This window comes from Eptesicus fuscus, chromosome 22 (genome assembly GCF_027574615.1).
Source record: "Eptesicus fuscus isolate TK198812 chromosome 22, DD_ASM_mEF_20220401, whole genome shotgun sequence".
NCBI classification, from domain to species: Eukaryota; Metazoa; Chordata; class Mammalia; order Chiroptera; family Vespertilionidae; genus Eptesicus; species Eptesicus fuscus.
In genome coordinates this window covers 29,567,415-29,580,041 of record NC_072494.1, presented here as the reverse complement: position 1 = coordinate 29,580,041, position 12,627 = coordinate 29,567,415, and the positions used below count along the sequence as shown (strand labels likewise).

The 12,627-nt window shown below is 40.1% G+C and overlaps 1 protein-coding gene across 7 annotated transcripts in view; it reads left to right on the top strand.

Moving 5' to 3' along the window:
• The first annotated feature begins 4,911 nt into the window (after positions 1-4,911).
• Positions 4,912-12,627, top strand: part of RPS6KC1 (ribosomal protein S6 kinase C1) — a 238,026-nt gene continuing 230,310 nt past the window's right edge. For all 7 annotated transcript variants that reach the window (XR_008555068.1, XR_008555067.1, XR_008555066.1 and 4 more), the window contains exon 1: positions 4,912-5,154. Coding sequence is in view for 4 of the 7 variants with exons in the window: in XM_054711380.1 (XP_054567355.1) it covers positions 5,050-5,154 (105 nt within the window). In the remaining 3 variants the exon portion in view is untranslated. The remainder of the gene's footprint in view (positions 5,155-12,627) is intronic.

Genomic DNA, 12,627 nt, shown 5'->3' with positions numbered 1-12,627 from the left:
CCCAGGTTGTCATGGTAACATTGTTCTTTCCCCTGCAGAACCTTGTAGTCTGGTGCAGTGGTTTCCTAATTCCTTATGGTTGTGAAGTCTTTCTTTCTCTGTGTTTCAACTTTCCAACCTAATACTACATCTGAGCCTGCTAGCGTGGTGGCAAATTAAAGATTTAATTTCAAATAAGGTAAATTTATTAATAGTAAATCAGTCTGGAAAGCTGATGAAATCCTTTGTAGGTACATGTCCCGCAATGGTCCTTGATGAAAACATTACAGCACTCAGTCCTTGCTGGAATTTCTCATTTATTTCTTAACCTGTATGGGCTGATTAAGTTTTTAAAATCTTGTCCAGGTTTTTAGAACAATGATAGGAAATTGGTAGTCAGGATATGAACTTCGGGTTAACCATTCTCTTCCCTTCACTACTAAACCTTTTTTTATTCCCATCTCTCAGGTTTGTGAGTTCCTATAGTGCAGAGACTTGTGGATGTCACGGATTTGAGCTCAATTCTGACAAATGATCCTGCTGCCTACCTTGGTCTGCTTTAGGGCTCCTAGAGTTATCTTTCTGGGAAGGTATTCAAGAGCAAGGGCAGATCTTGGCAAGGATTCCTTGGACACAGGGGAGAATGAAGAGGCTAAGAAATGGAACAGTAGAGGAAAACAAGAGAAAGCTGCATGGCAGCAACAGCAAAAACACTCTTTGTGGTTGTCTAATACCCATTTGAAGAGAGAAACCATATCTTTTGTGTGTCAACCTAATGAATAAATAAATGGCTATTTGGTGGTACCATTACCAAGTATTTTGACTTTGCCCATGCCAAAAGCATGTTCTTCATGAAGGCTAATATCAAAGTGTAAGATATGTATCACTTTATTCTCTTCCATGAATCTTTAGTTCATAAATAGTTATCTAAACCTGGAAAGTCTAGCATCCTAGAGGTAAAAAATATATATATTATATATATATATTTAAGGGAGTCTTTGAGCTATTACAATATTTTGAAAAACCTAATTGAAATTGAGGGAAAATCTGCAACAAGGAAGCAAAGGTTTCCCAAAACCTTGAGTTTCCTTGCTTTTGACTGATAATACATGAGTTTAATATGGGCAAATATGTTATTTCATTTTGGTCAGAAGCTCAAGTCAGTAGTTATATGTCAGTGACTTTGGTGACGAAGAAAAGACGAATAATTATAATTTAATATATTTAATTTTATTGGGAAGACAAAAACATCTTCAGAACCTTGGAGTTCAGGCATTCCACAAATACCTCTTATCTTTTATTCACTGCATCACATAGGGAGGGTAGGAATACAAAGGAAGACCAGCCCCTGCCTTTGAGGCACTCACAGTGTAAATGGGATAAAAACATGTCAGCCCTAAGTCAGCCAATATAAATATCACCACCCTGTAATAGGTGCTGTGGTTGAGAGGTGGAATAGAGATGTGGGGGCAGAGAGGAAGGAACATCTAATCCTCCTTGGGGGGAGGCGGGGGAGATGGGGGCTGTGAAAGAAGGCTTTGGAGAGAAATTAGTTTTTGAGAGAGCTGATTCCTGAACACTGGTGGGGTTTTCAAAAGAAAAAGATGGCTTGAAGATCTGAGGTGCAAATTACAAAATGGTTTAGCTGAAACCTGGAGAAATGAGACTGACAGTTGACAGGGACCAGACCTGATGAATCCTAAAAACCATGGCAGAGAAATCATGGCAAACAGGATCCACTGAAGACTTTTACAGAGGAGTAGCCTAATGACATATGCTTTAAAAATGGATATTTTAATGAGAATATGAAGGATGAATTGGATGGGGCTAGGAAGACTAGGCTCATTATTTTCTTAACTAAAAAACTTGTTAATTGGGTACAGCATACACACAGTAAAGTGCATAAATATTAAATGTTTAGCTTGATAAATGTTTTCATATGTATATATGCATATATATATATATATATATATATATATATATATCCACTAACCAAATTAGGATCTTTTTCAGCATCCTAGAAGAGTCTCTCCCCTGTGCTTCCCAGTCAATACCCATTGTACCTTCCACTCCTTCACCCCACATTCTATGGAGAGCCTCTATTCTGGCTTCTATCACCGTAGATTCATTTTTCTTCAACTTTATATAAATGGAATCATGGGCTATGTAATCTCATTCCTGACTTCTTATGCTCAACATTACGTGTGTAATTTGTCCTTGTTGATGAATGTAGCAGTTCATCCTTTTTAATTGCCATGTATATCCCATAGTATGATTTTATACCACATTTAACTTATCCATTTTACTGCTGATTGACACTTGGGTTGTGTCAAATTTTTTGACCTTATGAACAATAGTGCTTAGAACGTTTTAATATGTCTTTTGTTAATGGATATATCCACTCACTGTTCTTGGGTATATGTCCAGGAGTGAAATTGCTATTATAATCAGTATTTTTACCTTTAGTCATTCTGGTACCAGACTGTTAGGTGGACATCAGGCTATTATGAACAAAGTTGCTAAAAATATTCCCATATAGGTCTTTATATGGACATATATTTTCATTCCTCTTGAGTTCAAGTACCTAGGAATGAGATTGCTGTGACATCTGGTAAGCCTATGTTTATAAGAAACTGCTACACTGTTTCCCAATGTGGCTGTATCATTCTGAATTCCCACTGGCAACTTATGAGAGTTCCAGGTGCTCCTGTCCTTGTCAATATTGGGTAGTGTTAAGAAAAACTTTAGCCATTGTTATAGTTCTAAGGTGATATCTCATTGTTTTTAAAAAATTGAAATAAAATTTATATAACAAAATTCATAAGTTTAACCATTTTAAAGTGTACAATTCAGTGATTTTTAGTATATTCCCAAGAATGTGCAATCATTACCATTAATTACTGACTCAATAGTTTTAATTGTTATAGGCCTATTCAGATGTTCTCTTTTTTCTTGAGCCAGTTTTGTTTTGGTTTTGGCCAGTTTAGACATGCTTTCCTTTAGCTCTTTGAAAATATTTAAAATACCTTCTTTAAAATCTTTGTCTAGTAAAGTCCAACATTTGGGCTTCCTCGTGGACATGGTTTTTATTGATTGCTGTTTCTCTAATTATGAGCCATACTTTCTTGTTTTTAGGATTCTTCAAAACTTTTTGTTGAAAACTGAACATTCTGAATATAATAATGTGACAATTCTGGAAATAAAATTATTTTCCCTCCTCAGAGTTCACTGTTACTACTTGGCTATTCCCTATCTCTCTTTCAAGATTCAGCTATAGTTTCAGCTCTATCAGAAAACCTTAACTAATCTTTCATTCTGAATTAGATGTGCTCTATAGCGCGCTCTCTCTCTCATATATATCTGTCCTGATACTTAGCACGATATATTTTAATTATTCTGTTTTTTTTTTCCTACCGGATGCCATTAGATAGCAAGGACCATCTTATTTTTTAAAAATATATTTTTATTGATTTAAGAGAGGAAGGGAGAGGGAAAGAGAGATAGAAACATCAATGATGAGAGAGAATCATTGATCAGCTGCCTCCTGCATGCCCCCCACTGGGGATCCAGCCCTTGACTGGAATCAAACCCAGGACCCTTCAGTCTGCAGGCTGACGCTCTGTCCACTGAGCCAAACCAGCCAGGGCAGGGACCATCTTTTTTTTTTTTTTTTAAACTCCAATGCCTAATTAACATGTCTGGCATATAGAAAGTGGTGAATTCAGGTTTAATAAATGAATAATAGATTTATCTATATGTAGGCAGAGGAGCCAGTAATGAGGAAGAGATTAAAGGTACAGAAAGCAGAGTTGGGATGCCTTTGATGAAACAATGTCTGCCAAAGAGGATAGGTTTCAGTGTGCAGGAGGAGTGATTAGTTTCAACAATGAGAAAGAGATATGCCTACATCTCAGCTATGTCTACATCTCAGGTCAGAACAGAAATGTGAGAACATGCAAGGATTGTTACTAAGGGTTCATCCTTTTCTTGCTCTGTAAAGAAGTGGGGGTAGAGGGCAAAGGGCAGGGAGTCAAGACGAAGAGGAATAGAGGATTGAAGAAAATGACAAAGACTTGGAATGACTGTTATGGAATATGGCAATTTCCTGATCAAGGAAAGGTAAAGGAATTGCCAAGCAGTGGATAGAATCAATTGAAACCGGAAACTCTATCTTCCTAGTTTTGAGAGCTCCTCTGATTCCTCCCCTCAACCCCCCCAGCCAGACACAGACTCCCACTTTTAGAATCTGAGGGGATGAATTTCAAAATTGACATAGGGTTGGGGCTTGCTGTGCAGGCAGAAAGACAGGTGGACAGGATGCCTGTTAGAAAGAAGAAAGAGTCATGTCTGCGAAAGTTCAAATGCTATTGTAGGTATTTAAAATGATAGACGGAGCCCTAACGGGTTTGGATAGAGCGACGGCCTGCGGACTGAAGGGTCCCAGGTTCGATTCCGGTCAAGGGCATGTACCTTGGTTGCGGGCACATCCCCAGTCGGGGTGTGCAGGAGGCAGCTGATCGATGTTTCTGACTATCCCTCTCCCTTCCTCTCTGTAAAAAAATCAATACAATACAAATAAAAAAATAAATAAAATGATAGACCGTGAGTGGGTAAGGAAAGAAGGTGCTCGGCTAGGGCATCCCTCCGCCCCTTAATAACTGTGTACACAGCTGGGCAGGGGTGTGGAGGTCCCAGCTGTCCCCGGAGTGTCGAGGCTGTAACAGCTGTCACAAAGTCTAGAAGGTGGCGGAGCTAGCGCACAAGCAGACTTGGTAGAGGCGTCTCAGTTCTCCGCAGTGACGGTCCTCGCCTCCTTGCCAAACCCAGGCCCGGTGCGGTTCAGAACCTAAAAGGAAGTCTCCCTCCAGCTGCTCCAAGCAGCCTGACCCGGAAGCTCCTCTGCCGACCCGGAAGCAGAGCCTTGCGCCCGAGGCGCCGCGGTGGAGCCACCGCCCCCCACCGCTGAGCCGCTGCTTCGCCCCGCTGGGGACCCGGGGAGCGCGGCGCCGGGCGCCCTGATGGTCCTCGGCCGGCGGCGGCGGCGGCGGCGGCGGCTGAGGCGGAGGGAGGATGACCTCTCCTCGGGAGCGGGGTGCCGACCTGGCCCGTTTCTACACTGTCACCGAGCCTCAGCGACACCCAAGGGGCTACACGGTGTATAAGGTCACCGCCCGGGTGAGTGCCGGTGACAGGCGGCGGGGGTGGTACCCTGAATTGGGAGGTGAGGGTCTGGGGTGGGGACCCTGGCGTGGCGGCACCTGACCCCGGTCGGAGCCGAGGGTGGGACTGGGGGCGCCCGGTGCCGAGGCGTGCGTCCGAGGTGGGGACGTGGGGAAGGCTGGGGGAGCGCTGAGGGTGGGATGCTCCGGACTCCCCTGGGGAAGGTTGCGGAGTTGCCCCCGTCCCCGGGTGGGGGGTGGGGGGCAGAGGTGGGTGGTTTTCCATGGATGACTCAGCCCCCATCCCATCTGAACTTTCTCTTCCGAGGCTGAAATTTGCAGAAGTGGTTTTGCTTGCTTCTGAGGGATGCGCAGATGAAAGATGTAATTTGTTGGTTTATTTTATTTATGTCATAGGCCTTTCTGCTCTCGGCCATTTATACAGCGTCATTGCTTGCACCGAGGCTGATAGACTCTCGAGGATGTCAGTGTTAGGGTCACAGCCTATAGGACCTTTTCCGCCTGTCTTTTTACCTTTGAGTTTTTTTTTTTTTTTATGGTTTATAGTGGGAGACATAGGAGAAATTCCACGGAAGGTTGGAGCTGTCTTGAGAGCACATTTAAAGGCTGTGAGTCTCCTTTATGTTAACCGGGTTCAATTTTTAGTACCCACTTTGGTGCTAAAAAAATCGCTCTTGCTCCTTTTAAAGAGAGCCTGTATCTCTCTTCTTGGGAAATAAAGAATAGTAAAATTAAGTGAGTCTATATGTATGAATGTATGTGTGTATGGGTATGCATATGTACTAGGCATTTTGTACACATCACCCAAGTTACAGCTAATTTTAATGATGAGGAAACTGAGGTTGCCGGATGTTTTGTAACTTGCCCAACTTTACATTGCAAGTCAGTAGCACATCTGGGATTTGAGGCCACTTCTGCCTAACTCCAAATTATATAAAAAGTTCAGAATTAACTTTATCATTGCCATTAATTGTTTAAAAAAGGAGAGGTACAGATAGTAGTAAAACCACAATATACATTTGGAGGATGTAGTAATCACGTGTGATGGCTCAGGAAGTAGGTCTTGAGAACAACTTGGCATGTGTTTTATAGAAATGGTGCACAATTGAGACAAATGGCAGAAGATGGGATGAGCAAGTTTGTTTAGAGATAAGACCAGGTCTGGCAGAGGGCTGTACTGAGAATAGAGGGAAATTTGCTACTCCCTGTTTGCATGCAAAGTTGTTATATAGGTGTAGTGTAAAAGTTTGTTTTTTCAAGATTAAGGGCCCTTATTATATCACTTTTGAAACCATTGTAGGCATTGGGACCTTCAAACATTTAGACTTAGTTTCCTAATATAATTTATGGAATTAGAACAATTTTCAACATATGTAATGTTTCCCTCATAGCACCCCGTTCATCCCTTATTATAACCCCACAGTTATATTGTATTAATCTGTTATGTGTCTGTGTCTCTAGTATATTTAGAATAGGTCTTTATCATTGGTATTTGTCTCCTTTTATGACAGCTAAGGCAGTACATGGCACACAGTGTCTAAAAAAACATTGTTGAATGTTTTCCTCTTCATTCTAGACAACACGCTCAGTAAGTGTTTAGTTCCAGGCACTAAATGCTGTAAGGGATAGAGGCTGAATAAAGCATGGACCTTCTTTCAAGGATATTCATAGAAGAGAGTTTATAGGGTTTGAAGAAGTACAGTACAAGATAGAAAGTGTTAAATGCCACAAGAGAATAGAAAAGAGCTATGGGATTTCAGAAGACAGAGATTGCTTCTGGCTCAAGGGATCTGGGAACGTGTACCAATTAAGACAGGTGGTGAAAGATGAGAAGAACCCAGATAGGTGGGGATAAAAGGGGAGGGCGTCTTAGATGAAAGGGTAGTTAGAAGGGAGAGAGCTCATAAAGGCTTGAAGGTATAAATGTGTTTGGAACTTGAATAGCAAACACTGTATATGATAATTGCTTGTATTCTTACTTTACAAAAGGAGAGGTTAACCCCATTCAGCTCTAAGTAGCTTTTCTTAAGCTGTGAGCTATTTACTGCACTAACTTTTATGACAACATAAATTAGAACACAAAGTAGCACATTGCCTCAGGACTAACCAAATCTATATAATATGCATGCTACATATTTCTGTGGTTATTTGAACCTGAAAATTGCTTACACTGCCTTTCTCCTTGTAAATGTTTATGTCCTCATTTATTGCTTTTGTGACAGATTTTAATTTTAATGTTAATATTTGAGGGTCAACATGGAGATATACTTAAAAAGCAACTGTACTTAATATTATAAAACAAGTAAAATATTTGTTATTTTTTTGAGACTTAAGGAGGAAAACATCTTTCCTCAGGAGAATTAACCAGGTAAGTAGTATTCTCCTGAGAGAACTTTATGAGATAAAAATTAGGAATGTCTTCTCTATGTTTCCTGCTACTGATTTACTTTCAGCTTTAAGGAATAATTTCTATATTTTTGATCTTTGATTCTAATTATACTCCTTCTGGAGTATAATTAGAATCACCAGAAGTATCATTACTAAATTTTGGTTAGCATAAAAGCTCTTGCATCTTCTTAAATCTCCTTTATACTTAAAAAAAAAGAGTTTTCTGGAACCTTGTGGCCAGTTACAAGCTTGTTAACATATTTCCTAGTTAAACTCTGTTGCTTATTAATTTTTATCAAGAATAAGTACCTTTATTCAGAATTGGAAAATTCTTTTGTAGGTTTCTTTGATTCTTTAGTTGAAGGAGACAGAGATATGAAAGAACCATTAGCAGTTTTGGGTTGTTTCATCATGCTAAGTTTACAAAATTCTCATAATGTAATACAGATTTCTCATCAACATAAGTGAATGGTAGTTCTTGCTTATATTCTTTCCATGAGTATGGAAAGCAGAAGGTATGCCTTTATGTAAAGAAGACAGTGTTGCTTTATGACTTTATTTTGTTTATATGGAGGCATACTTTATATACAATAAAATTCACCAATTTTAAGTGTACAGTTTGATGAGTTTGGACAAATACATACATATTGGGTGAACCCCAAAATATATACACACACTTTGAATAATTATAAAGGCAGTGTGTATTAAGGTACATTTTATTTTCAAAATTGAGCTATCAGCCATAACACTGTGTGTACATTTTTTGGGGACACCCTGTAGTTGTGTAAGCACCACCTCAGTCATCATGGCAGAAGCTCCCTGATGTTCCTTTGCAGTCAGTCCCCTCTCTCCATTCCCTGTCTCTAGGCAACCACTGGTCACCTTTCTGTGATAGATTAGGTGTGTTTTCTAGAATTTTATATAATTGAAATTACACACTATGCACTTTTCTTTTTGGTCTGGCTTCTTTAACTTAGCATGATTATTTGGGATACATCTACTAGGTATGTTGTATGTTTTTATTCTCTTTTATTGCTGACTGATATTCCATTGTATGGTTATATTACAGTTAATCTGCTTACCTGTTGATGGACATTTGGGTACTTTCCAGTTTTTGGTTATGAAGACAGCTATTATGAACATTTGTATACAAGTATTTGTATGGGCATGTGCTTTTATTTCTCTTGATAGCATATATACTTGTAAACTATAGCTTAATACTAAGTCTTTTTAAAAAAATCTTTGTTGTTAAAAATATTATATTTGTCCCCCTTTTCCCCCCATTAACCCCCTCCAGCCTGCCCCATCTCCTGCCCCAGGCTTTCACCACCAAGTTGTCCCTGTCCATGGGTTATGCATATATATATATGTGTGTGTATATATGTATGTATATATATACATATATATATACATACATATATACACACACACACATATATATATAAACAGTCTTTATACATATATATGTATATATATACATATATATGTGTATATATATACTAGCTTTCCCGTTGCAGGAAAAAATCCTGCAATAGGATTTCCCGCTGCACTCTACCCTGCCTCCGTTCCTCCCTTGTTCGCCCGCCTCACCTTCTCCTCCAGCCCGCCCGCGTTTCCCTTCTCCCCCGCCCCGCCTCTGCCCCGCCCTTGTCCCCCGCCCCGCCCTTGTCCCCCGCCTCACCTTCTCCTCCAGCCCGCCCGCGTTTCCCTTCGCCCCTGGCCCCGCCTCCACTCGACCTTTATCACCCGCCTCGCCTTCTCCTCCAGCCTGCCCGCTTTCCCTTCGCCCCCGGCCCCACCTCCGCTCCGCCCGCCCCGCCTTCTCCTCCAGCCCGCCCGTGTTTCTCTTCACCCCCGGCCCCGCCTCCGCCCCGCCCACCCCGCCTTCTCTTCCAGCCCTCCCTTGTTTTCCTTCACCCCTGGCCACGCCTCCGCCCCGCCCTTCTCCCCCGGCCCCGCCTCCGCCCCGCCCTTCTCCTTCCCCCCGGCCCCGCCTCCGCCCCGCCCTTCCCCCCCCCCCCCTTGCTTGCTTCTTCGAAGCTTTACTCCCTTCTGCAGCTGTTGGCTTCTTTGGACGCTGTCTTGATATGCAAATTAGCCGCCATCTTTGTTGGGACAATTTGCATACTCATCCTGATTGGCTGGTGGGCGTGGCTTGGCTGGTGGGCGTGGCTTAGGTGTAGCGAAGGTGCGGTCAATTTGCATATTTGTCTATTATTAGATTAGATACACACACACACACACACACACACACATACACACAAGGTCTTTGGTTGATTACCTCCCACCCACCCACTCTCCCTCTGCCCCCGCCACCCCCGCCGCCTTCCCTCCTAAACTTATATCCTTGTAAACTGTAGCTTAATACTAAGTCTTTAAAAAATAATCTTTTATTTTAAAATTACAGTTAATATACAATATTATATTAGTTTTAGTTGTATAACCCAGTGATTAGACATTTATATAACTTATAAAGTGATCACCCTGATAAATCCAGTACCCATCTGACACCATACATAGTTATTATAATATTATTGACTATATTCCCTATGCTGTACTTTACATCCCTAAGACTATTCTGTAACTACCAATTTGTACTTCTTAATCCCTTCACCTTTTTATCCATCTCCCCAACCCTCTTCCCATCTGGCAACCGTCAAAATGTTCTTTGTATCTGTGAATCTAATCCTATTCTGCTTGTTTATTTTGTTTTTTAGATTCCATATGGCATTTGTCTTTCTCTGTCTGACTTATTTCACTGTCTGATTTATTTCACTCAGCACAATACCCTAGGGCCTTTCCATGTTGTTGCAGATGACCATCCTTTTTTATGGCTGAGTCATGTTCCATTGTATATATGCATCACTTTTTTTATCTGTTCATCTATTGATGGGCACTTAGGTTGCTTCCATATTGTGTCTATTGTAAATAATGCTGCAATGAACTTATGGATGGATCTGTATTTTTGATTTAGTGTTTTGGGTTTCTTTGGATAAATACCCAGAAGTGCAGTTCCTGAATTATATCTGAGCTACTTATTAAATATTTGTTAAGTAGATAATATGATTTAGCACACTGGAGAGGACCTAATGACAATTTGATCTGTTGATTATTATGGGCCTGAGGTAGGCCAAGCTATAAAGTCTGGTCTTTGTTTTAAGGATAGGCAAGAGGGCTCATTTTAAGATTTTTTGTTTGTTTGTTTATTAGGGAACTGGTAAAAAAGCAGTTCATGGCTAGTGCCAGAGCTAGTATTCAAATCCCTTTCTTCTTAATTTTGTTCTGCCAGCGTGCTTCTTCAGCTTTTGATTGGCATTTCTTTATAAAGACAAAATGGATTTACCTTACAGACAATAGGAATATTTCTCGCATACTTGGGATTTTAATGTCTAGGAGGGCTGGTTTAATTGTGTCCCAGAAAGAGCACATTGTTTAGAATCACAGAGTTGTGAGATTCAGTACTGCCTGTTATCTATAATAATAAAAGGGTAATATGCTAATTAGACCAGACATCTGGAGTCCGGAGTCCTTCCGGGTGTCATTCCGGACGTCCTTCCAGACGAAGCTGGGGCCAGAGGGAAGTCGGTGACGGCAGCCAGGGGAAGGAAGGCCTACTCTTGCATGAATTTTTGTGCATTGGGCCTCTAGTTGATTAATATTATTAGTATTAGTATGTTACTGTATGCTCGTGGGCCTTGGTTGTCTCATCCTATGAGGCAGGGTTGTGCTGAATGAAGGAAAATATTTAATTTCTTAGCACAGTAGGAGATAGTTACCTTATTTGTTTTCCGAAATTGAGAATTTGCTTTTGACATTAACAGAGGCGGATGGACCACAAACCTCACAGTAGCATTTTCTACTGTGTTCAAATTTTAGTAGGCGTCACACTAAATGAAAAACTAAAAAACTAAAAAACATATGATAAAAATAGAAAGTTGAGTGGATAGATGACCTTGGGAAATACTATATAGCTTCCTTTTGGAGATCATAATGTACTATGTGTTTCTTTTCTAAACAAAGGTAGATTGAGTTCATCATTGGTCTTTTGACATCATTGATTTTAAAGAATACTGGTATTCTATGCAGTGTGGTTTGTGAAGCACTGCTTTAGGGTAATAATTTTCAAGATGACTTGGCAATAAAATTCTTTCTATCTGTCTATCTATATATCTATCAATTAATTATCTATCGAGGCTTCTCAAGTAAGTACTTACTGAGCCATTGGTAGTTATGCTTGCAACAGAAATTTATGAACTTTAAATGAAAGATGTCACTGCTTTAAATTACAACTTTTATGGAAATTTGTTGGCTGAATTTTGTGACAAAGTATTGAAATTCACCTCAGGGAAAAATTACAAAGTAGTAACAGTCTTTATCAGAGTGAATGTTGTATTTTTGTTTTAGAGTTGATATTACTTGTTGAGATCATTGCTAATATAGTATTTATTAACAGTTATAAATAGCTGGATCTCAGGGTTCAACTTTGTTCATTTTCAGTATGGTCATATTCTTACTTCAGATTTCTGATTGGTATTCTCATTTTTCACCAGTTTTGCTGAAGAGAATTACATAGTTAGAAAGAGTTGTTACTAATGGACATCTGGGTTCAGCCCATGTTATTCTAACCCCTTTGTTTTTGGTGTCCATGTCAGAGGACACATTCTTAACTTATTTAAATGAGATTACACATGCCGGTCTACTGAACACCTTATAGTGGATTGTCATTTGGTTGAATTTGGTAAGGTATCTGGCAAGTGATTATGTTTTTATAATGTAGTGGCATAGGAATCAAACCTGATGTATTCTCCATTATACTTCAGTACCTACCTGCAGAGTAGGCACTAATATTTGTTGAATAAATAAAATCTAATGATTGACAGGGTTTTGTGGAGTATTGCTGTTTTTGGTTTGGACTGCAGTAGTGTTAAGTTGATCCTAATCCCCAGTTCATGGTACTGTCAGTAGTTATAAAAATTTTTTTCTTCCTTTCATCTATAGGCAACCATTTTTATGTGTTTAATGTATCTTTTAGTTTTTGCAAAATGCATATTGTAGCATCAAGTTCATGAATTTTACATTT